Here is a 27,181-nt window from a genome sequence, read left to right as displayed (position 1 = left end):
GTTGAATAATGTGAGTGCAGTTGGACCTGAACGGGGGGGAGTGACCTGCACTACGCTCCTTGCTGGTAGGAACTACACTTGAACCTGCACTTCTGTTTTTACTTCAGCCCAACATCACTTTAATGCCCTATCCCAGCTTCACAAGCCTCGCTTCAGGCACTCATTCTTACCCCATTTTCAATGTTACAACTGAAGATTTATACGAGTTCTCTTAAAAATCATGATACTGAACTATCTAAGTTCTTGATTCACAAAGCTATTTGTGCAGGTAAACTGGATTTCGGCACACACACTGTACATAAATGGCTTGATTAAAAAACATTGATTCAAGTGCCAGGTTATTTATATGTCACACGTATTTTTACACCAGTGCCTGTAATAGTAGGTGTGAAACAAATCTGCTGATGGGGCATATGTATATGTAAACTTATTACATCTGCACATGCAAAAATGTCACTGCATGCCTGTTGGAACTGGCCCTTCTTGCAGGGTCATCCTCAAACTTTTTGCTTCTTCCTCCCTTATTTTTCCTGACCCGTGGCTGTTGGCAATAGGACTCTGCACACTTTACCACTGCTGATCAGTGCTGAAGTGCATATGCTCTCTGTGTAAATTGTATTGTAATTGGTTATCCATGATTGGAATATTTGTATTACCAAGAAGTCCCTAGTAAAGTGCACCGGGTGTGCCAGGACTGGTGATAACAAATGCTACTAGTGGGCCTGCAGCACTGATTGTGCCACCCACATGAGTAGCCCTAAAATGGTGTCTCAGGCCTGCCACCGCAGTGCCTGTGTGCAGTCTGTGAACTGGCATGTCCTTCTGGTCAGTGTCCCCACTGACCGGGCCTAACCCTTCCCTTTTTGTGCACATTGGTCACCCCTATGGAAGGCCCAAGGTACAGTGTATGTGAAAGGTAGAGCATGTACTGGTGCAGGTGACATGCTCAGGTAGTGAATTACAGCCATTTTTATTTTTCACTATTGTAAGGCTATCTTGCTCCATAGATTAACATGGGGGATGCTGGCTACAGTGGCTACCAGCATCTCTTCCCATAGGAACAAGATAGGACATACGAGTCTAGTATCCCTGAACTCAGAATTTAATAACACATCTTTTAGGAAAGGTTGTTTTTGAATCCTGTGTTTGAGAACAGCACTTTTAGAAAATTGTCTGACCTTCCTGTGTGCCTTGGCCTGTTTGTGTATTGACTGTCTGGTTTGAGAGTGACAGGGGCTGGGGATTCCCCAGGAGGCTGGCTGAGTCAGCCCTAGGCTGAATGACTGCAATTGCAACTTGAGTGGCGGGAGGAGTTAGCACCTGGGCCTGCATAGGGCTGTGCCTGCCTTCCACAATGCTGGCTCCACCTCCTGCTGGGCGGCTGACGACCCTGCCCCTCACTCTGAAAGGAAAGGAGAAGCCAGGAAAACAAAGTGCTCAAGAAACACCATGAACTGGTTCAGACCGTGCTCAGGGCCCACTTGCACAAGGAGAACAAAGACTTTTAGGAGTATAAGTACAGGACCCCTGACAACAGAAAATTAGATCATCCTGGAACCAAGAAGGAACCTCTGCCAAGGAGAAAGCTGAAACTGAAGAAGGAAGATTGTCCAGCTGTTGCTCTGCTGGATTGCCCTGCTGTTGCTTTGCTGCCAAGGAGAGGGGAAGGACTTTGCTTTGTGCTGTGTCCCCTTTCTTGAAGGAATCTCCAAGGGCCTGAGAAGAGCTGGCTCCCTGTTCTGATGTCCCAGGAACAAAAGGACTTCACCCCCAGCTTGCCCTGAGCTCTACTGAGAGAGTTCTGTCCTTCCTGGAGTGCTTGCCCCTGTGCGGTGCCTCTGGAAGTTGTACCTGTGTTGGGTAACTGGAAACTAAGCTTGAGAGACTTTGCTACAGAAAAGTTATCGCATCGCTCGCTGCGGAGCGCATCCCCAACAGTGCGGGGAAATTCCCGCCGCTACGAAGGTCGAGATCGCCGCACCGCCTGCTTGCGGACCGCATCACGTCGCTGCGAGAGTCATCGCCAAAGCCATCGCATCGAGGAGCTGCGAGAGAGAAGATCACCGCTGGTCCACGCATCGTCGTCCCGGAGATCGTCGCAACTCCAAAGTTCGTCGCATCGTACCTTTGCGAGAACAAACTTCCTACGGAACCTACGCACCGGAATCCATACAAGTGGCCTTCCTCCCCATACAGACCGGATTCGTCGCAACAAGTTCGCTGCTGCAGCGGGGCTGTCGCAAACGCCTCCCCAGGGTCTCAGGAGCAACGCATCGCTTGTTTTCCACCGCACCAGCTTCTGCTTTTGGAACTTTGTCGCAACTAAAGGTACTGTGAGCTAAACATGACGCAACTGTGAACTTTTCAAGTAACTGTGGATTATTTTATCGCAACCTACAGAATTTTATCGCAACCTGAAGAATTTCTATCGCAACCTTAAGAACTCTTTTGAAACCATATTCTTGAACTGTGTATGTTGGATTTTTGTCGTTTTGGTCTTGTGTAGTTTAGATTAAATACCTTTATTTTTCTAAACTGTTGTGGAGTCAGTTTGTGGTGTTTTCACTGTGCTACTGTGAGTGTTGGTACAAATACTTTACACATTGCCTCTGGTTAGCCTAGACTGCTCGTGCCAAGCTACCTAGAGGGTGAGCAGGGGTTATCTCCGAGGGTTTCCTCCTTACCCTGACTATAAGCAAGGGTCCCTATTTGGACAGTGGTACCTACTTCTGCCAACTAGAGACCCCCATTTCTAACAATGCCAGAAAACCGAAATTCACAAAACTAATTCCCATTCTACACCAGTAGAACTGTGACCGTGGTTACTTGCGTATAGTAGTGTCAGAGTCCCAATACAGAGGTACCCCAGGTATGCAACGGGTGTTTGTCCTGTTTTTTAGGTTTCGCCTGCGCAGCAAGCCTGTGCTTGAGAAATCGATTGTTTAAATATAAACTTAAAAGGGACTTACATCCCGTTCCTCTCCCTTTCCTGGCTTTTCATTTGTTCCTGTGACTGTCCCTTAGTTTTCCTCCATTTCTATTGGCTGCTTCTCTTATTGGTTTCCTGTTGCTAAAATACTGTTAACATCCGCGTTGGTGGAATTATGTTTTCATAAAGTTTTGCCTCATAATGCTTTTTCGTCTTGCAGCATATTTATATAGCGCAACCAACTATGGCCAGGAGAAATTAATTGATTTGCCCAGAATCACAAGATGTTGCGCCGCCGAGACTCGAACAGGGGGTTGCGTCCATTGGGGTGTTGGGGCGTTGCCCCCCCCGCAGCTCCCTCGGCATCTCTGAACTTAAGTAAACTCAGTTTACTTAAGTTCAGAGACGCCCAGGGAGAACTGACAATCATGTCAGTCAGCATGGCGTCGGAACGCCCACCTCCTTCAGAGTCTGAAGGGGCTGGGCGGTCCGGCGTCATGTTGACTGACATGCATTGTCAGACATGGGGCAGCAGGCAGCAGCACAAGTGCGCATGACTGGTGAAGGTCGGTGAATTTTTCCATCGTGCCCAGTCATGCGCACTAGTGTCTGCTCTGGCAGGCGCATGCCCATTAGGAGAGCGAGTGTTGAGCAAAGGCTCGACCCTCGGTCTCCTAATGGGCAGGTGGGCGGCGAGTAACCCTGCTCTAAGCCAATCCTGGCGCTGCTGGAGCAGCGCCAGGATTGGCTGAGAGGGGTTGCGACGCTGCTGTTCCTGTTCAGACTGAAGACAGAGCGCCAACGTGGGACCCCGGGTCGGTACGTTTTATTTAAAACTCCCCCGTCCCCCCCCCCCACCGCGAGTATTTCAGCCGCGACTGATATTCTGGCTAAAGTCCCTGGCATCAGGGTTCATCCGCAATACACATCATGCTGGATCGCGGAAGACGCTGTCGCTAAGGGCCAGGCAGATTTCCTTTTAAAGGTTCCCCAAAGTAACTAAATTCATGCAGGAGATGAATGGTTAGTCCACTTGGAAAATCACGTGACTATTTCCAATGTCTGACTCACATGAAGCAGCCCAGCCCCCACTTTGTGTGCGTCCAGCTGGGAATTGTATTCACCGCATAGCATATGTAAACCCGCAGTGGTTCTTATTTGCATTAGGTGTAAGAGGGACCAGGTGAAGGGTTGGTAGGGGCCATGTCCTAGCTGTATTGATTCACAGCATTTAGAGCCAAGACTGCACAAAAAACACAATATAAAGCTTATTTTTTATCTTTCACTTTTTTTAGCGCCATCTACCATGATCTTCCCAGCTTTAAGCGTGCAAATCCTAGTTGAGTATGTAGGAGCCCCCCACCTGACCCTGCCCACAGCACCAACCCATCTCTGCAGGGACACGCACACTGAGATTATGTGATGGCTTTAGCAGGACAGCGAAGAGATGCTAAATCTTAAAGTGGGCGCTAAAACGCCTGCTTACGAAACCTATTAAGAAACTGCTGAAGTCTGGATGTGTTAAAAAAACGCCCTTTTCGCGCCTACTTGAAGGCGCCACATTTATTCCGTATTACAAAGGTAGCCATCACCAAAATCCCCTCCATCGTCCCTGATTAAATTGGTGGAAGGGCCGTCCGTGATTTCTACGCTCAGCTCTAGCAGGCACACCCAACTAAGAGAGCTTTGTTTTAGCCCCAGGGTCGCTGTTCATTTCTACCTTCAAGCAAACACCCTCCTGATCACGGAGGTCGAGATGTCTGCCGAGTGTTTGCTGTATTCTGGATATTTGTGCTGCATTTTGTGCATATTCAGTATTTGGTCTCGCGGTGATGTATAACTCACTCCTGCCCTGTATGAGTGGGTGTTTGTTCTGTATGGCATTGGAGTAGTACTAGAGTATTTGGGTATTTTAAAACTGACATTCTCCCACCTTAATGCGTTATTTGTGAAAGTGTATTTTCATTTGCATTACACTCCGTGCCCGTCTCTCATTCTCTCCTTGCCAGTCTCATGGTTGGGTTATGCCTCCCTGATTTTAGAGCAGTAATAAAAAACTCATACTCTTCACATAAGTAATAATTTCTGAATGTGTAACATTAGGGGTCCATGGTAGTATGTGCACACATGCGGAAGATACGTACATGAAAGCTACTATTTGATGTTTGTTACAGCTGTAATTTGACAGATAAGAATGTCTTCAGGGTGCTTGACTCTGTTTACTCATGCTAATTGGGGGAGTACATTAGGAAGGAGAGACCAGTTCTGTTCAGTGAGGACAGGCTGCATAAGTGGATGCGAGGCCAACTGAGGGGGTCACTCAGTGATTAATGAAATACAGTATATATTTTGCGGTTGATGCTTGTACAGATCACGTTTGCCAGGGTGGCAGAATTGCAGCGCTGGCAGCTTCTTGTCTTTTTTTAGGCGAAGGGGGACTTTGTCCTTCATCTGTAATTCTGGCGGCTCCCAAATGAGTCCCTTTTAAGGCAGCTTTTGGATGTAATCAGCCGCTAGCACACTGCGAGCCTCCCTGTTCTGTCAGGGACTAGTCGTGAGCCGTATCTAGGAAGGAGGGGTGGAGGTTCAAACTGGACATAAATGATGGATGCAGCGCTCACTTCTTTTAACTTGACCTCATTAATTTGACGGCAGGTATAAAGTTAATGTGAAAGGATGAGGCATGTGCCAGGACAGGTGCTTGCAGACTAGCAACCATTTTGTCCAATTGGCTTGCGCTGCTCTGATTCCTAAAGGTTCCTTCACATTGATACTTTCATCGTTGCTTCGGTACTTGAAATTAAGGGAAGGCTGTTAGGCGCTTCAAAGGATCCCGTTTATTGTGAAAGGAAAGGAGTATAAGCGCTGCTTGGAGAATTATTTGGCCTTTGTGCGTGGTTGAAAGGGTAGGCAGTGCGTGCACCTGCCCTTTTGTGTCATAAATCACGGGGACACGTGTCAATTTGTGCATGATAATATTCTTGTTTCAGGCACAAACCTTACACCCAATAATTTATTGGTTTCTTTTTGCGCACCTAGGATGTCAGCAGAACAAGCGATAGACAGTTTTGCCAGTCATTGTCTTTGTTAGAATAGATTCACAATTGCATTATTAACCTTCCTGCTTTCTCAAATTTGCTTGCAAATGCACCATTTGCCGACACAGTGCTGTACAACAGTCGGTTTACGCACATCTATGTCAAATGTCACCAGCCGCCAGTGGGCTCGCAACCAGGATCCTCTCGAGTCAGCAGCTCTGCCCGCTGTGCCACATCATGAGCCTTTTCCCCGTGATGCTGGCTTTAATTAGTTTTTCTTTCTTCAGCTGTTTCTTTCTTTCTTGTTTCGCTTTGCCAACTTTCTGAATTTTCAATTCTGAAATTTAGTCAGTGGGCGCCCCTAATTCTGTGTGAATGGAGTGGAGGGTGAGGCCAAGAGGAGGTGGTCTCGGAAGGAAGGCGCACATACCCTCCAGGTTTTCCGAATGTCCTTGGAGTTCACACTGCAGTCGTATGCATGGCGTTTTTGTTTTGTACATGCTGTGTAGCGCCTGTCACATTTCGGCTTCTTTGCAGCGCTCAAAACCTCATGCCCCGTCAAACACCGGGCACTTGAAACGCATGAACTCGACCGCTACGTCATGTGTCTCTGAACAGCACAAAAACATGTTTAATGTTTCTATGCTTTGATTGTTTTATTTAGAAGCTTATCAAGCACTACGATTTGCCGCTTTATCACTTCTGGGTACTTTTGAAAATGCAGAGATCTGTGATACAACTCAGGTGGTTAATGCACTTGCTGGTGACTTGTGTGTGTAAAAGGGGCCCTTATGGTTGAATCATTAAATAGTTTGGGGTGGTGCTCTAGAGACTTAGTTGTAATGTGCGGACAATTTTCATTTTCCATTGGACAGCACAAGGGTTTTATGTTTGTATTGCGGAGATCCAAATTTAACCAGCAGGTCACAGGTTACAATGGAGTAAAATAGGTCAAGGAAACAAGCACCCACTTCATATATCTGCATACTACTTGCAAGTGATAATTAGCTAATGCTTGCAGGTTTTAACACAACTGTATTTAGGACTGAACAACGGAGTTCGTTGGCAGTGATAAATAAGCTCATAAAATGTCAAATACATTGTATTTAATTGCGTGTTATAATTCAATTCAATTCAATTTTATTAATATATGATTTGGAACTCGATTGAGATCCACATATAAGCAAAGCATAAAAGACAGCAACATTTACAAAACATAAAATCCTTAAGATGCATTCTATAAACACAGAAGCTGAAATATGGAAATCATATCCGTTAATATAATTCTAAGAAACATTTAAAAAAGTTAAAGATTCTGTAACAAAACATTTCATGGGGGGGGTTAAGGATAGCATCGATTAAAGATTTGGCAGATAAAATGCTTGATTGTAAACAAATTGGTCTCACCCACTTTCGGCGATGAGCCGTTAGGGCAGGGCATATGAAAAGGATATGGGCAATATCCTGGGTCGAATTATTGTTGTTACATAAATTACATTTATCGGAAGAACCATACCATCTAGCTAGTAATTTATTTAAAGGGAGGAGATCTTGCCTCAAGAGGAACCAAAAACAGCGTAGGCCGTGTGGGAGGTTCCAAGAGGCATAAGGTTGTATATGTTTAAATAAGTAAGAATTAACAACCTGCGTGGCACCTTTCTTTGTAATAATGGCATCTCTGTCCCTCCTAAAACTTAGCTCCCATGTAGCCAGTCTTAGGGTCGACTTTAGCTGATGTGAAGATAGCAAAAAAAGAGTTGATTCCTCCAATTCCAGTAATGTGACAGCCCTTCTGAAATTCTTTATAAGTAATGAATATTCTTTTAGGGAACCCAGTAATTCTTTTTTAATAAGAAATCTTAAAGTGGCCGGTTTACCCTTGGCTAAGCAAGAGACCCAACGTATTACTCCCGCCAGGGCCTGTACCCAACTACTTTGTATGCCAAATTCAAGTCTAAGAGATTCCACTGTACAAGCATTATTGACCGTAGTTAGATGTCGCAAAAGTCTGCCCTCAATGGTATCTAAAAAACCCCATTGCCCCAAATCAATAAGCTCGATGCCATAGAGCAGAGAGGCTGGAATTTTTGCTCGAAAGGCCTCTAGCAAATGGACAAAATGTCTTTTGCCGGTGGCTTTATAAAGAGCACTCAGTCCATTTCCCTGTGTCTTGGCCTTCCAAATGTTGTTATCTATGTGAGCCTTATCGCTCAAGTTACCGCATACTATTTTCCCCAAAAAAAGTAGGATTTTACAATTTCCAGCTTCTCACTGCCTAAAGACCAACTAAAATTCCCAGATTTCGATTTTTTCTTCCCCATCATACACATTACCTTGCTTATAGAGATGTTGATCTTCAAATGGTGGGACTCGGCAAATACGTGCAATGCATGCAGACGATTATTAAGTCCTTTCGGAGTAAGGTCTAAAAGTAATATATCATCTGCATACATTAAGCATGCAACCGGTTTATCCCCCAAAGTGGGGGCAATTCCTTCGCTTAAGGATAAGGTCTGGGGGAGGTCACAAACATAAAGGGAAAACAATAGTGGAGCTAATAAACAGCACTGTTTAAGACCATTGGCTGAGGGGATTGCTTGGGATAGGCCTCTCTCTCCTCCCAACAATACTCTGCACCAGGTATCGGAGTGGAGGTCCTGAACTAGATTTAGCAGCCGAGCTGGCATACCAAAAGTAAGTAGTTTCTTCCACAGCAAGGGACGATCAACTTTATCGAAAGCCGTGGAGAAGTCTATGAAGGCTGCATAGACTCTCCCTCCTCTGACCCTGATATATTTATCGGTTATTACTTGCAGAGCAGTTAAGTTATCCATGGTGCCATGGTTCTTTCGGAATCCCGTCTGTTCAAGGGGAAGTATATTAGCTTGATCGACCCAATCATTAATTTGTTTCAAAAGGCATCTTGCAAAGACTTTGCCAATTGCATCCAAAAGGGCAATTTGGCGATAATTTTGGGGAGATAGCCGGTCACCCTTTTTAAAAAGGGGCACCAGAATACTCCCTTTCCACGAGGGAAGAATCTTTCCACTGGAAAAACAAGTGTTAAACACGGGGCATAGCAATTTGCTCCATTTTGCACTACTTTGCTTTAGGACAGAGATTGGAAGTTCATCCGGCCCCATTGCCCCGGAAGAACGCATTTCCTTAATTGCTAATTCAATATCCTTTTCAGATAAAGGGACCAAAGGCTGACTATTCTCAATAAAACCTATATTCTATACGGGGAACCGCGGCTCCATTACTTGCGTAAAGGGCTGTGACATAATCCACCCATATTTGTTCTTCAATGGGGATAGGAAGCGGTCTTATTCTTGCTCCACAGCCCTCACCTATGAGGGACCAGAACTGTCTCATTTCTCCGTTAAAGGCAGCCTCTCTTAATTTTATCCAAATAATATCCTCCCCTTCTTTTCATAATTTTGCCTGTAACCCTCTCCTCCTTCTTTTTAATAAGGCTACTCTACGCGATCCTTCTGCCGATTTACACAGATATTGTTCCCTTACTAACTTATTTATTTCTATATTAAGTAGACGCAGGGGACTAAAGGGTATTGCAAAACACCTTTACTTATTTGTTTTTTTAGCCACCGAAATCACTACCTTCATAAAGTCTAGGAAGCACACAATTTCAGAACCGTGCCAAATAGCAAGGTCATTAATTGCAACATCAAGAACACTCTCCAACTCTCGTTCAGCTTTTGTGTTCCAATAGCACCTTCCTGATTTCGCTCCAAAATTTACCAGATCACTATTAAGTGACCATTGGTCGGATTTGGGAGGGTGTATATTCACAGAGGTAGAAAGTAATTTGTGGTCGCTAAAGAAGGTTTCAATAACCCTAAGATCCTTTAATAGGGCAAAGGTAGAATTCTCTACTATCACAAAATCTAATATGGATTCTCCCTGATGAGATTTATGAGTAAAATTTGCAGGGGAATCCTGTGTTATAAAAGAGTGCATTAGAGAAGATAGACGCCCATCAATGTCATGTTTAACTAGGACACGTGCTTACAGAGAGAGCTTGTCAAAAACACTTTAAAATGTTCCTTCACCTCTGGCTATCTTGTGTCTTGACACACTCCAGTTGACCACTCCCAGCTGTGCACACAACCCGATCAAAGACATGAGCGATCATTTGAGCAGTTCCCGGCAGAACAAGAAGAAAAAAACAAGACCCTCGCCCCTTGCAGAGCGCTGCTCCTCATGGTGAAAAAAGCTGAATGCACATGAGTCCGGGGACAAATCTGAGAAGGCTCATCCCGGATCCCACTCAAGAACAGCGACCAGAACCGGAATCCAACTCGTTTCCAGCAATGGGATGTATGCTTTCTTGTCCATCACACAATGTGTACGTGAAGTCAGGTACGTCGCACTTACCTGATGCCACCCACAGACGGCTAGTTAAAATATCAAGTCCAATTCCCACAGAAAACTGTTTTAGCTCCTTAGCTCCAATGGTCATTTCAAAGTGCTGTAATGTTTTTTTTTTTTACATTGAGGTAGATTTATTTACTCTACCAGAAGAATAGGGCACGATTCACAAAGTTATCTTTGATGAATTATGCAGTTGACAATGCTTTGTGTACACAAACTTTTATTGACCCCAACATAAGTGAAAATTCACCAATTCTATTTCACCTATTTTGCTGCAATATTCAATCGTTTAACTTGTCCTACAAAACGCAATTTTGCAGAATAACTTACATTACAAAATGATCTTACAAACCTGTATTTCTCACATAATTTCAATAAATATGCTTGATTTCCGGTAGAGTTCCTGATTTCAACAGCACTAATATTCACCTTTATTTAACCCTGCTCAACCGCCACACTCTTCGTTTTTAGGTCTCGCCTACGCAGCGCGGATGAGCAGTATAGGAGGAGACCTTTAATAGTCGATTCAGTTTTTGGCCCAAAAACGTGCACGTATTGCATAGCTTTGAATGTCAACGAATGCACGTTTGGCGATTCCCTTGCGGGAGCGAGCTTTGAAACCATTGGTTTGCAATTAACAGATGGTTCCTGTTCGCTCCCGCAAGGGAAACAGGCGCAGGCCCCCTCCACTCTCCCTTCCCCCTGCTGCCTCCTCCTCTTTCAGCGCAAGGCGTGCATGCTTGTTTACTTTGCTGTGGTAAAATGTTTGTGCGCGGTGTCCCGTGCCCAGCGCCGTTGTCGCCTCAGCTACCTTTGTTCTGTGGAAGTTGTGGTGAGTTTAGTGACCTACATCTGCTCTCGGGTCAAGCGATGCTCTCCTTCAGGGCACCCGCAGCATTACTCTCGTTTTCAAGTGAACCAAGCCTGCGTCACCTTTCCCTGACCTGCATTGTGGGAGCGCGGAGCAACCGCCTTTTAACAGGAAAGTTGTTGCTTGCTGAACTAGAAACTAGTTGTTGTTTGCTGAACTAGATACATGACTGGTGAGTTCTCCACGGAGGCCCCACGTCATCATTTTGGGACTCAGTAACTACTACAGTCCGTGTAGGAGGCGGCCAGAGGCTTCTGCAGTCTACATGGTGTATTGGATACCCCAAAGGGTATAATAGAAGCGCAAGAGCGCTATGGCCTGTGTTTTTATGGTGATATATGCATTATGATTCACATGTTCTTATTCCCTAAACTGCTGCATTGCTGCTTATTATGACGCATATTGTTTTGATTCTTGTTTATTCAGGATAATGAGTACCATTGACGGACCTGCACCATACTAATAATACATGGTGATTTATATGTTTTATGCTATTATATATAAGGTAACAAAAATGCTCATAACGCTTTTGATTATAACTTTGCAACATGTTGAACAACAGCCACACTACTCTACAACATAGCTTAAATACTTTGGAAAAAGCCAATAGCTCTGACTAAACACTTATGAAATCCAAAAGGCGAGACCTATTGGCTATGACAATGCTGGTTATCCTTGCCTATACTATAACCATCACTATTACTAATAACATCATCAGTTACTGCTTACATGTTCCCTGTCTTATTTATTCATCTTTTGTTTTTTATACTTTTTCAGACAAAGATTTGTGTACCCCAATGATTCTTTCCCCTGCAACCATTTTTAGGTTTTGCCTGCACAGTGCTAGCGCTGCGCTTGTGAAATGTCTTGTAACAGCACAACTTATTATTTATCACATAGGCGAAACCTAATGCATTTACCACTGCTTTTTTTTTGCACCCATGCTACAGAAATGTCTGAAAAAGCTTGTCCTGTCACTTCTGTCATACTGAATTTACAGGTACACATTTTGCATCTGCATGAACTCCACTGGTTGTGCCCCATGTAAAAGAATTAATTCATTTTCTCCTGGGCCATTCTGAAGATACAGGCACATAAGTTGGCAGATTTTCAGGAGGTTCTCTGTGCCACCGAAAAAGAGATGAGCAGTTATGGGCCTCGCCAAGGACATCTTTTCGGAGGAGACATTCGGGTCCAGGGTCAACAGGCATTCCCCCATAGCAGGGTTCATCTGCCTGTGGGGGTTTGACAATCAGGCAAACCTGATTTAGTGAAAGTTGAACCTGCGGTTTCACATCTGGGTCAAGTCACTGCTGGACCTCGAAGATGGAAATCAAGGTCTGTCTGCCCTTGTGAGGTGAATAATGAAAGATGTCCTCTAGCGGTGCACACCTTTAATAAGACAGACCAGAAAGAACATGCCCTGGAAAGTGGCCCACATGAATTCTAACAGAGGAGGTGTCAAGCGCTGTCACTTGTGTCAGGACTATCTGGACATGGTCTTTGTATGTTAACAAGCAAGGACAACAACTGAACTTATACAGCACCAAAAATGCCACTTAAAAGATGCAATATTGCAATACTTCCAGAGCTGTATTGTAAGTGTTTTTGTTAATAAAGCTGGTATGACATGATGGACCAGAAAAACTTTCACAGATCCGGAAAAACAGGCACATTAAAAATGCTTGCTGTCATTGTTAAATGTTTTTCCAAGTTTATTTTTGTGCACCAACAATAACGTATAATAAGCCATTTCTTCTACACATGCTCCTACATATACAGGCTAAATTAAAATAAGTGTGATTAAAAAAATGTACTATGATGTATAGGAGTGAAGGTATTAAAGTGTTTTAGGTAGGTCACATTTCTGGCATAATGGTTTATTTCCACTGCATTAGTTGTCTTGCTAGATTTGACATTTCCATGGTGCAGATGTAAGACTGCAACAAGTATCTATCTTGTTAATTTCTTCACTGATCTTATTCACTGGGAGAAAGTATTACTGTTCAAAGTCTCTTATTTAGTCGTACTTCTCCATATGACATTAGCACAGATGGTGCCGAATAGTTTTTTAAAGAATTGGGATGGTGCTTGTGTGTTAAGGTAATTATATGTATCATTCTTGTGTTGTGATTTGCTAAAGAATTGATACTTTTGCTCATACCACAATGATTTTGTCCTTTTACTAACTTTAGATGCAAGAATTGTGTATCCAAAACCCTTGATTTTGGGAATGAGCCAGAGATTTTCCTGAGCTTTTCTATCCTGCTAGGGATGCTATCCGATTTTCTTATGATCTTGCTGTTCACTGAGACTTAATATATTTTTAGAATTTGAATACTTTCTAATTTTACAAACTCTTGTATGTAACTCTGCATCAGACAGCCTTCATGGCATTGACTCAGTACTGCCTATTTAGAATTTTTGGATTAAAACCCTTTAACTTTTAATTGATTTAGAACTCCAGTTATTGAGTGGACTCCATTACTTATTGAACGGTTTTTCTGTGCTAATAAAATGTATGATGAGGTGACTTGATGCACGTACTAAACTGGGGGAAAACCGAATTAGGTACATTTTAGGGTGTCAAAATTTTGGGGTACAGTTTTACTCCCACATCATGTTAACAGAGATAACTAATCACTGTTATGAACTGCTAAAAGTACTGATGTAGGAGTAAACAACAACTTGAGAAGGTTCCGATGCACGTCAAAATCATCTAGTGTTGGCCAAGGTACACCTTTGGCTTTCCTTATTAGTAAAGCAGTGGGACTGGAGCCCTGTCCCTTTCAAAGGACAGGACATGCTGCATAGCTGCTAAAAAGAGTAACTTTGCCTACTTCAGAAGCTCCTGAAACACAGAGTGAGGGTGTGGGCTATGGAAGCTGACTTGTGTAGCAATCCTGACCAAGAACAACATAACTGAGTTGACAAGTGATGGTGGTGGAGAGGAAACCTTCTTCCTACCCCCTACTGTACACTGGTGTGCATACCCTCAGGTGGACTGACAGGTACTGCCAGGTTCCCAAAGAAGTAACTGGACATTTTTCAGCCTTAATCTCACCTGTTTTCCTGATGGGTTTCCACGTAACCCGAGACACGGAGATAGAAGATAAAGAGCCAATGCTCAGAAGCCTAGCAAAAAAATTGGCCCTAGTCACCTGGAAGAATGACTAGACTCTGGCCAGTAACACCTGAATGGAGCTCAGTGATATTACGTAACTGTGTCAATTTTGTATTTATGCAGCAACTCTTTAACTGTGGTTTTTACTATGAATGGACCAGGATATGGGCCGGTATAATCTCAGGATTGGACTTACAGATGCCAGGCATACCAGGAAATCAGGGGGACGGGAAAACATGGGTAATTACAAGCTAGACCCTGCAGATCTCATAATCAAGATGGGACTTGACTGGCACCTGACTTGCTGGAATTAAGTGGCCTGAGTTGCTGACATGCCTTGGAAAAAGGAATGTCAGTGACTTCGTCCTTAGCTTTCTGTCTGAAGACTGCAATCTTATATGGCGAAGCAAAGAAACATTACTTCATCTATATCTACATGTTCCCTGGACGATATTCGCCTCTTTTCAGATTAATTCTGTTCATTCATGTTAGAAAGGTGAGGGGGATGTAATGCACAGCAGTAAAATCTGCACAAGAGGTAGAAACCATAGATTGCCATAACTGAATGAACATTAGCCTATGTAAGCAACAGACAAGTACATTAGGGCATTTTTAAACTTCAATTCTTAAAACAAACGGCCTTCTTATAAACGGGGATGGACTACATGCTTCCCATTAAAAATTACAAAAAAGACTGGACTTGAGGATTTCTAACTTAGGTTACAAAGACTTCAACATAGTTAGCTTGAAAATGGTTTCTTCCAGTGTACCGACACCTGTTAGAGCACCTGGAACCCAAGTAGAGTGTAGTCTCTAGCAGTAGAGTACCTAACCCATTGGATATCACGTGATACTTTTCATTATGAAGCAAGTCATCTGGCTTATCACTGCCAGCTTCACTTCACGTGTGCAAAGGCCAAGGTGGACATGGGTAGAAAGACTTTGGGACTGGGGGGGGGGAGTGGGTTGGCAGCCACTTGAGCACAGATGAATGCATTCTCCACCACAGTCCCAGATGTCGGATTGTAGAGCATACAAAGTACTGTGTCAATGGTGTTGTGTCTGCGAAGCATGACATCTTGTGCAGAGAAGCTGAGTCAACTAGGGTGGCACTGAGAGTTGCTTCCGAGAGCACTGGTTTTGAGGCACAAATTCAAGCAGAGCGACAGGAACAACACATTCAAACCATTGGTGCAAGGACCTACACTAATGCAGGAACAACATGGAGAGGGACTGGAGGTTTAGGATAATGGTGGATTTCTAACTGGAGAAGACACATAAGCCTGAATCTTACCACAGCAGTTCTGCCTCGTCCAAAAATCCATTACAAAGAGACATAGTATGCTCGAAAAAAACAATGACACAGGTACTTGCTTCGGTATTGAAATAATAACCAAAAGCTTTTCTTTGTAAATTCGCTTCTCATATATTCTCACAACAAAACGGATTAAAAGAAAGTGTGCAAAAATAAGCCCTAATACATACGCTCTATTAACAATCAAAATGCATTCTGCTGAAATAAAATGAAAGTCAAATACAAGTTTGGAACTTTTGTGACTCGTCAATTGTTCTAACCAAGGTGTTACATTCACGACAAGTGTTCATGTAAGAACTTTACAATTGATACATACGATTTAAAATGCGAGCACCACTGACTTGCAGAATTTGAGATTTTAAAGTGTTACATCATCAACACCTACAGCCACTGTAGTGACAACCATTCACATCGACAAAAACATATTGACATAAGTATTGAACAAATTGCCGTGATCGTAGCTCGACTAAAACTGCTGGCTCGATATAAAGGTTTGTCACTGTAAACGTTGTCCAAGTAGTAACCTATATCTTTTTAAGCAGGGTATGGTAAAGTATAAGAAAACACTAGAGAATGTTCTCCCAAACTGCAAGTTTGAAAGTATAAAGAAATTAACAAGTATCACAAAACCAAGAAAATATTAGCTCAAAAACAATTAAGTTCTCACCTTTACGTAAGAAGGTTGCTTTTCCAGAATCAGGTCAGCTACTTTTTTCGATACCTATCAACAAAAATATGAAAACATTAATGTGCCTGAGAAATTGACAGGCACAATCGTCCCTTACAGGGAACCCGGTCTCAAGTGCATGTATTCATTTATTTTTTGGTTACTTGCTAGCTTGCAGACTTTTAATCAACTGCGTGGTTACTGAAAAGGCAACAACAGGATTGCTGATCAGCCCTCTTGGAAAACAATTTCTCATTGGAGCAGTCTGACTCAGGCGATGGCTCCCTCGCATATTGCAATTTTTAAGGCATTAGGCATGCTCCTTCTTAATGTTATACAGTGTGACTTTCTCTGGAAGTATTAAGACATTAGACATGCTCCTCCCTAATGTTATACAGTGTGTGCTTTCTCTAGATGACCCAAAGCTATGGAATGGGAACTCCTCTATAATGTTGCTGGATGCAATAAGTAAATAATAACACTATATCCACTGAAATGTATGCAAGAGCAGATTTAGTACTTTTGCAAATAGAAACATACTGTTGCTTCAGCTTCTATGAAATACAACTAATGTAAATACCTTTCCTTGTAACATTCTTTGTTCAACAACCGAATCCTGAGAACAATCACAATACCTAATCCATGGCACAAGGATAGCCACAGCTCAGTCCTCAATAGGAAAATAGTACACGTTTGAGAAATGTTTAGGTCTCACCTCCAGAGAGCTGTTAGCTATCTGTACTTGAAGACTTATTGTGGACAATAACAATACTTACAGTGGATTATGGGCAAGCCCATACCTTACCATTGGTTGGCTTTTTTGTCACTCATTTGCTTGCTTCTGGATTTATACGTTTCCTGACTCTTCTTGAGTTTGTCCCTACATCTAAAGCATTGCTGTTTTATCATCCTTTCAATAAGATGACTTGCATCCTTCCGCATGCATTATTTTGCATTAAGCACTCTATAGGTGTGAGTGTTTTCTTGCTCTCTCTCTACCTGCTTCTCTCCCCAAACAAATGTGAGACTCGGTACACTCAGCAGAGAAAGAGCGACTTGGCCAGCACAGGCTGCTTACACACCGCATCCAGAAATTGATACATTGCCAGCAGCAGAATTATGTATTAAAGACATAGTAAAACTATTCAGAAACCATACACAGTTCGTAAAGAGAACTCTTACAATTCAACCTGCGTGGAGTCCTCAAGCAGGTCAACCTCAAATGGCTACAACAAGTATCAGCCCACAAACACTGAACGAGATTATGGGAAGAATGCCCACTAAACGTGAGCAAATGCTGTTCTAAATAGCACAGAAAATAGCACAGCATGAATCAGCATTTCCCCATACGGGCCATCAGGAACAATATAGAATACTAACAATTTGCTTGCCAGAGGATTGTACAACTTGGGGTATAGTTTTCACTGCAGTTTATACCAGAACTTATGGTACACCCTAAATAGCAGTTATTCCCGAAGTATTGAACACATTCAGAATGAGTACGGGGCACAGCCTGCCTTGGACTTGGGGATGAAACTGATTGGCAACTTTGCACATGTACTAGCAATTATGTTGGGTAACGTAAAAAGGGAGGCAGCAGAGGTGGCTCTACACAAACGCTTGAGGGAATTTACTCCTGCTCAACAGGAGCGAGAACTACCTGGGATTATCGAAGAACCTTATGCTTCTCTGGGTAGAGTTAATTTAGGAGCTAAACCTGTGAAACCACAAGTGACATGTAATCCTGAAAAGGATAGCTCAAAGAAAGCTCCAGATTCTTCTAAAAAGAAATGGGGTAGCAAACAATCAAAAAATAATAAGTAGAATGCAACACACTCACAGGGTGGGTCTCCTCAGCAGGAGCCCTATGAAAAACGATATGACCTTAGAAACCCTGATAATATAAAAGAAAAACTGACTGGTATCAGGATGCTGATACACGTTGCTCTCAGTGCTTTCAGAGTTCATCAAAACATTGTCAGCCTGGGAATCCAAGGTAACTTTAAGTAGCAGTAAACAATTCTAAAACCAACACAGGACTCATAAACAGTGTTTCTTTAGCAGCACATCCACCTAATTAGAAACAATGTAAACGTCAACAAACAGCGAACTCACCCATAAAATTACTATGGCCCAAAAAGAATACAGACAGATAGCTGAAATCGAAGCAAAGACCATTCAGAGTCAATATAAACTATAAGAGGTGGGCAGCAATGCTGGCAAACTAAAGTATGGAGACAGAGGCATAACTTAGGAAGGACCCAGACTTTGACAATACTTATAGGCATCTCATGGGAAATAGCTCATGGAGGTGCCAAGAGGCCTGGAGGTCATGGCCCTAAGCTGTGCACTACAGCTGATGAAAGTTAACTCTTGTACATTATACGGCATGCTATGATGCGACTACACTGAGTTCGCCAACCTAAGTTGATTGTATATTTGATTTTGTGAAACAGATTTAAAATAAAAAACAATGTACTTACCGCAGCTTGCTGTTTCTTTAATTTGTCTCTATATTCTTCCAATTCTTGCAGAGTAAGTACGGGTGGAAGTTTCTGTAAGAAAAAAAGACAAAAATATGTGGCAAAGAACATAATAATGTTTAAAACGATTTAAATGTTCTCAGTACAAGAATTTGGAGTGGCTCGTATACTACTTATATAAGGTGTTCTGAGCATAGCTTTCACAGCTCTATGAAGATGGCTTAAATATAGGAAAAAAGTTTTGGCAACAAGGGCTTAAAGAGGGCCATGTGGCTTGTGATGGAATACAGGTGGACTGCAGGGCTGTATCAAAGATAAAGTCCTAGCGCAGAGGGAGCTCGAGTGCCCGAATGGGAGATACTAAAGCGAGGAATGTTAAGGTGCGCCAAAGTAAATATTTTTTTCCCTAACAACTTTACTTGACATTTTCAACATTCCAGTAATCAATACATTCTATAATGCACTAAATGTGAGCGAATGATAATACATGAATGTACCACAAGGCATTCAGAGGTGAAGAAACCATCAATTGGAAGAACCAAAATCACGAAATTGGTTTGTTCAATATTTTTGATGTAAGTGTGCAATGAACACCAGATACGTCCATATACTAAAGCACATCTTCTGTCTGGGGTAATAATGTTGCAATTTATATTGTAGATAGATATGTGGAAGAATACTGCTAAGTTATTTAAGTGTGCCCCTAAACAATGTGCTTACATTTTTATGTTTTGTAATGTTCGATTATGAGCCTTTATAGGAGCCAAAAACCATGCCAACCACATAAGAGTTTCTTCGTTTCACTACTTCCTTACACAAAGGATTGTTATAATTATAAGACTACAGGCAATATAAATGCCCCACATGCCCAATCTTTCTACATCCCCTCCTCACCCCCTACCTGCACCCTTGCCACTTATCACTCGCCCTCCTCCACAACTCCCAACACACAGGGGTCAGTTTGGTGCCTAATTGCCCGCGACCTTGTTAGCAACCAAAGTTTGGGAGGGAAATTTGATGACTAGTGCAGACCCAAAGCACTTACAACAAAAGCCTCCTATCTTTGGAGATTGTCCATCTTCAGGCCAACTGATCTTGGCCACTGTAGAATGGAGCTGTAACAAATTCTGTTACTAATATACTTATCACATTTCAGTAACTTAATGCTCAGTCAATGATGAGAGGTTTGCAATTGTTTTAATGATTTATTTCTCATTAAGAGAACCTAGTCAGGCCTATTCTGTTAGCTGTTGTCAGTATCCCATTGTGTGGACAAATGGCTAGTCTAATGCAATGAAACATTTCTATCAGTAAGTCTTGATGAGACCATGCAAACAAACATCTTCAATAAGTTCAACATTGTTAATGCTCTATTCATTATAAAATAAAGCAGACAACATAGTTTTGTGAAATGAGGGAAATCATATGGTGTGCGAAAGCAAAAAAAAAAAAATTCTAAACCGCACATTTAAAAGTGGCATTTTATTTTTAATGTCGAGCAGAAGTCCATAAAATATTTTCAGGCCTAGTCGTAGTAGCACATTAGGTATGGGAGCCTACTAATTTAAGCTGCACATTTTTTTTTAGACATTCAAAAAGCATCTTCTCCTATGGTTAAAGCTAAATTATTTATTTAGCACATGTTAAAGAATAATGTTCTATGTTTTCTATTTTCTTTCTTACAGATATAATAACATCAAATGCATTTTCAAATATCTCGCACATTTTCTTCCTCGTTAACCACAGCAATTTTTATGAAAAAGTTAGACTTTAAGAGTCCCTCCCTTTTTATGATTTTTTATAAAACATCACTGTGGAAAGGACACCGTACCTGCCGTAGATAAGCGGCATCCTCGCGCGGGGAGGGGTCCGTCTGACATAGATAATGCCTTGTTCCCTCTCCATAGGTGTTCTTCTCTATCTCTCCCACTGCAGGGTTGCCGAAGCCAGAAACCGGAAGACCGACACCCGGATGCAGTTCGACCTGAACCCGGAAGTCCCGCCCCCGACTACACCCCGGAAGGAATAAAGACCAACGAACCACAACGAAGGGCGTTCCAACCCGCGGACTTGTGGCAGGAGGCAGCAAGGAAGGAACCGGAGCTGAGAGAGAGAGACGAGGAGCCGGAGCTCCAACCGGAAGACGTGGAGGAGGACGGCGACGGCGACGTGTGGTCTGAGGACTGGTGGAGTCCTCAGGAGGTTGCTGGAGAGCGGCCGCAACTCACCAGGGAGTTGCGGCGGGCCACGTGAGTAACCATCATCCGTCTCCGTGTGCCGTTTGTAGATAGTTGTACTTAAGTGTAAATAATATAGCGCTGCACCTACTAGAACACGAGAGCACTGTATATATAGTTATAGATAAGCCCCCACCTTCCCACACCTCGAGCACCCTGTCAACCCTTGGTCTTCCCTTCTATTCTCCGGCCTCTTTCACCTCCCCGTCATACCCGTCCCTCACTTTCCACTTTCTGTGTCTCCACCTCCGGGTGTCGGTGATAGTTGTACAGACCGAGAGGAGTGAAAGACTAACGGTCCTCTATTATCTTTTCTCTCGCCCCAAACCTCCGAGGCTCACCTGCAGAAGTCAAAGACCCACGGCATTACAGAGAGGGAAGCCTTAACCTACCCGGAGGACTTCAGGAACAGCCGGAGCCCCTCCGTTTCTCCACCGACCGGAAGTCTTCTCTACCTCTGTTTCCCCAGGAGAACTCCATCGATTACCTTTTGTTCAGAGACTTATAAGCCATCCCTACCTGTACCTACAATAAAACCCGCTCAACATAGCACACTATATCTGGCCTCCCCGCCTGTTATTCCGGCCCGCCGAATCCCACACCCCACAATCACTCAATGAGGTTTCATATGTGCCTTTGTTTCAGAATGCCCTTCCGTCATCAGTTGAGTCCGGTCATTTTCTTTTCAACCCCCTAAATTTGAGAGATTTCATGTAGTCATCCTTCATACCATCCATTTTCTGTCTTTTTTGAAAGAATTATTTACAACTCAGTAATAGAGCATTATGAAATATTAGACAAAGTCCCACAATTACCATCAGCATTAATATAGCTTTCAATATACCTTTCCCTGCCGTTGTAAACCAATTCCCAATGGTGCTCAAACCTTTTCCAACATTTTCTTACATACTTGGTGTTTCAAATTCATGCAATTCTGATTCTAACCCTAAAATGTTCTTTGCTTAACTTTCTATTTCTTTACTTTCATCAGGTATGTATGAACAGCAGCAAGTTAATTTCAACATCCTACAGACTCCTCCCTTTTCTCCAAATAGTACATCTAAAGCAAGACGGTCCTGCAAAACCATAGACCTTATAGTACTATCTTTCGGTGTATGTGGAAATAAATAATACCAGGCTGTGTCCATCTATTTGGCTTGTGGGTGTAAGTTCATGCTTTCTATCAAGGGTAGTCTAAAAAGTACTAAATCATGGTTAGTTTATAGATGAGGACCTTTTAAATATTTTTATTCTAACGATTACAGGAAACGGAAAAGGCATAAGACAAAGGTATGTGATAGTACGCAACCTCTTCAGAAACAGAAGTGGGTAAATGACAAACATAGCAGTTCTTTGAATTCATAGCATTAGTGTATTCTTGAACTAACTTAGAATGAACGGTAGTTGACTATTCATCCTTTTTCACAGCTTACAAAAGCATAATTAAAACTTCCTCTAAGGTAAGGTGTGTGTGTATTAGTAAGGTTCTCTGCTTTATGTTCAGTCTCAGGTTTTAAATAAAACCCTATAAGTACTATTGTGATCATTATTACTGTTATTACAAAAGGCGATCCCACAATATACTTACACTTATTTCTAATGAGTCAAACAAAGCCCAGTTCAATGTTTTGATTCAGTGGCTTCTCTGATACAGTTGGTGTTCCTTTTTTTCTTTTTTTTTGCAGTTCAGTTTTCTAAAAAGACAATCCTAAACCTACTATGTGTTCTTCTAAAATGTTATCCCTAACTCTTCTGTAGCTTTTCTTAGGGCTAGATTAGTCTTCTGTAAAAACAAATAACTAAAATAATAAACCTACCAGTTTTAATTCAGGGTCTTCTTCTTACTATCTTTCCAGCTTCTTTTAGTGTTCAAATTATTCAAAAAAATTGTTTGCAATGTCTTTTGGCTTTCAGGGTGGCTCTAATAATTCAGGATTCACGTTGCTCAAGTCTTCTATTGTAACAATTAGAGCAGTGTTCAAATAATAGGACCATTCAGGTGCAGAGTGTATGGAACAAAGTACTTGTGCTCTTTGGATCTCCAGATTACTTGTTGATTTGGATCTGCACCTCTTTCTCTGTCTGTTTTATCTTCCTCAGGTATACGCTCTGGAATTCGAGCTACTGAAATACTCCTCTTTGGGTACTTGTTTTCATAACTCTTCGGCCAATCTGCTGGTCTATTTACTCTCCTTACTCCTGTATTCGTTCCTTCACCTGGATTGTTTTGATCTCTTCACACCACTCTTGAGTACTTTCAACTTGGCCTTCGATCCCTGCTTTTATTTCATTCGAGATCTAAATGCCTCGTTTGCTGATCTTCACCCCTTTATTCTTCTTGTTGCTAGACTGGCACTGGTGTTGCTGGTCTGGGTGGTCTCTCTTCTAGAAGTGTGACCACCACAGCTCTTCTCTCAGGATTAAAGACCAAAGGCACTTCCTCTGGATTGATCACTCTTTTGGTGTGTTAGGTATGAATCTAGTTTGCAACTCAACACATTTAACAGCATTGTTCATATTTAAAATCACTTGGAAGGGGCCTTTCCACCTGTGTTCAAGACAAGTCTTCTAGATGGGTTCCTAGATGACGACCCAATCTTTGGGACTGAGGTCGTGGTGCGTTTCTTGATGGAAGTCTGGTGGGACCGCTGATACCTGATGAAAGACAGAATGAACCGCCTCAGCCAGTTCTTTGCAGTAATCCAATAGTATGTCATCTGCAATATTCACAAAGGCATTTTGCAGGTATAGCTGGTAATCCCATTGCCCTGTATTTCAGGATCGAATGCTCATCATCTGTAACTGCAATGTAATCTTTGATCAATCTGTAATACGGTTGTGCAAACCATCTGCATCACTTCATTGCTGAAATGAGTTGCATGCAAATAACATTCCGTATGCTCAAATTCCAGGAGTTGGGGGATAGAGTAATACCAAACATGGATCGCAGATTAGGTTAAATGCTCTTTTCAGCAATCTCAAGGACTCCATATTGGATCTTCTATCCTCTAAATTTGAACCCATCTATGCATGCTTGGGGACCATTGAACTAAGTAACTTGGCCCTCTCTCACTCCTTACCACAACAAACAGGGATGCTACTAAACTCTGTATGCCAGGAGTGTCTTCATCAGCGCCCGAGAATATTACGAAACTGGCCAGATCCATGCCCTCTCCATTGAAAACTTTGAATACCCGTCCAATGGTCCCAAAGGAGAATCAGAAGGGAACAAGGCCCCCAGCAAACTCCGGACAAGGTGAGACTGCCAGGAATGGACCAAGTGGTGACACTTTAAAACCCGCAGAGAAAGCTCACATTTTTACTCAACTTCCACATGAATGCAGCCCTTATGCCTTGGTTTTGAAACAATTTCCAAAATCCTATCCCCACATCGATTTTGACGGCCTAAAGAATAAAACAATCTTCTGGCTCAAAAGTAAGGTTGGATGGATGTCACCCTTATCTTCTGAAATCTTGATGGTTAGAGGAACCCCTTTGATGGATCCCGGCAGAAAGGAGTCTCAGGGAGGCTGTCAACTTCAGAACTCAGATGGTGCTAATATCACTTTTACATTTTTTTTAAAATGAATTAAAAAAAAACAGGCTCTACCCAGGTGCTGCCTCTGGGCTATTTCTATAGACCATCTATGCTGCCTAGGGCAAACAGTGCTGAGGCCAAAAATTACTCCATTGCAATCAGACATAGGTATAACATATCAATCAATAATGCCTTTGAACCTTTGGCCACATTGGAAGACATTGATTGACGCCACAACAAGGTGGTTTATGCTGATGGGGAAGTAGACCCTTGACTCAGGAAACATCTTACCATTTGGCTAAAGGGGGCACATACACTGTCCAGAATAGTCATTCCGAATCCAGTCTTTGCAAAACTGGCCTGTCTCAGCTGGACGTAGTTTTATTGGAAAGCCACCCAAAGAGCCCTGCTGAGAATATTCTCAGTACTGTTTCCGGGAACATTGGAGGAGCATGCAATCCGGACTGGGTTAGTTTTATAAATGCACATGAAATTATATTTTGCCAAGAAACCTGGATGAGGGCAGATTTCCACATCAACTGGTACCATGCCTTATTTAAACCCGCAATCCCATTCAAGATGGGCAGAGCAAGAGGCTGTCTTGCCAGTTTCTTTTCTGTTAATGTTACTGACCATACAAGAACGAAATATTGCCCCCCCCCCCCCCAATTTTCTGATTTCTCTCCTATGATTCTCTGCCAAATCTGACTTTCTGTTAATTAACTTTTACTACAATATTTTTAATCACCCGATTAGGGATATAATTGATCAACTTGATCAATTTTTGGAGAACTTTTATCAAAAAAACAAATGTACTGTCTATATTATTTGGGTTGGAAATTTTAATGTCACATGTAAGCTTTCAGATACACAAGACTGTGGTTTTAGTAATGATCAAAATGTTAATGCAAATGACAGAATCAATTATTGTTGAGGTATAACTTGTTTTTTTCAAGTGACATGTACAAGAAATGCACTTGATCCAACTTTCATAAGGAATCAAGTCGAAAGTACCATAGATTATATACTCATATCACTTGAGTTATCTTCCAATCTAACTGAATTTGTGGTGTCTAGCAGCTGTGTAAGTGATCATAATCTACTTTTTATTATGCTGGATTTACTTGCTAAGATGCCAAAATCCAAAAGATTTGATAATATGGAGATCTCAAGGAATAAAGGATTAAACTTAAAGTGAGATATGGTCGATCCAAGTTAAAAAACAAACCAATTGGGGCGTGGCTTGGACGCCGGGAAGATGGCGGCGTGATCCGTTTGCTCCTCCGAGCACAAAATGCCTCATAAAGTGCTGGGGCTGTAAATGTGAATTATTTACGGAACTGAGGGAAGAAACGAGAAGCGGACTGTCTCGCCCGAGTGCGGAGCAAAGTTGGGCCATTTCCGACACTCGTCCGCGAAGAAAACGCACTTCTAATCTCCACCGCTGGCGAGCGCAGGGAAGACGGAGCTCGGCGGCGGCAGACCAGCAGCATGGCTCCCGGGGCGGAACGATGAAAACCACGAACAGCAGCATTATTGACCCCCTCGCCATGCATGGAAGAGGAAGTCCCTGTAACTACAGAACTACAAAAACAGCAAGTATATGAAACGCGGACATTGAGGAATGAATCTTTGTTTTTGTTACTAGCTCAGGAATGGAAGGCGCGAAAACGGCTCCTTTTTAAAATGGTGGCATGCGCGCTCGACCCGCCAATGCACCGCATATAGCCAGTGCCCTCGCTCAATCTGCCTAAACTGTGATCCCTACTTGTAAACTGCATATACTGCATATCAGAAGGCTCACAGACGAGTCTCAAGAGGCCCATATGTACAAACACCTACCGAGCACTAGAGTAGCGGCTGGGCCGGCACCCCTATGCTGTAATTGACCGCATGCTAAACCGGATAACTAAAATAAAGAGCTAAAGACTGTCGATATAATACCCTGAGACCTCATCTACAAGGTGCATTCATACTGCGGTCATCAGCCCTGCGCAGCCCTAAAGGTCACGTTGCACGGCCAGATAACGGAGAGAATCGACATGCGGGATGTAACCACCTAAGGCATGTTTACATGGCTCCATGACATCTACTTAGTGACCTATAATGTGCCTCCCAGTCTCCGCTAACAGAGGGCTAATGCATGTTATAAGTGTCACTATGTACATCACGACCGGCCAGTAAATCTAACCCTATGCGCAAACCTGCAAGACGCTCTCGCAAAATGGCGGCTATCACCCACGAGATCAAATAAAAGAACTGGCCACCTACACACTACACTAGCGACGCACCTCTTGACTTATCCTCCTCCTCAAACATAAAACGATCACTGCAGGATTACAGGGGTGCTAATATCTAGCTAACTTCTCCGGGCTTCATTTATCTACGCCTGCTTACCTCGTGTACAACAACCAGCTAATAGTCCCCTAACCACAGCGCCTAGAACGCGTCCTGCGACACCCTAACAGGACTTAAGTCTCGTAGTGCGACAATCAGCGGTGACACGCTACACAAGTATAAGGGGGACCTGTGTTCTGGCCATACGTAAGGGAGTGAGCTATTAGTGACACCCTCTGTGGACAGC

General features: G+C 42.8%; 1 protein-coding gene across 1 annotated transcript in view; it reads right to left on the bottom strand.

The window, feature by feature from the left end:
• Positions 1-27,181, bottom strand: part of VPS50 (VPS50 subunit of EARP/GARPII complex) — an 821,620-nt gene that overhangs the window by 653,687 nt on the left and 140,752 nt on the right. Inside the window, exons 4-5 of the mRNA XM_078663657.1 lie at positions 18,823-18,894; positions 16,340-16,393 (exon numbers count right to left, since the gene is read on the bottom strand). Of these exons, the coding sequence (XP_078519783.1) occupies positions 16,340-16,393; positions 18,823-18,894 (126 nt within the window). The remainder of the gene's footprint in view (positions 1-16,339; positions 16,394-18,822; positions 18,895-27,181) is intronic.

This window comes from Lissotriton helveticus, chromosome 10, assembly GCF_964261635.1.
Source record: "Lissotriton helveticus chromosome 10, aLisHel1.1, whole genome shotgun sequence".
NCBI classification, from domain to species: Eukaryota; Metazoa; Chordata; class Amphibia; order Caudata; family Salamandridae; genus Lissotriton; species Lissotriton helveticus.
The sequence above is the reverse complement of the archived record's forward strand: the minus strand, read 5'-3'. Positions and strand labels throughout refer to the sequence as shown.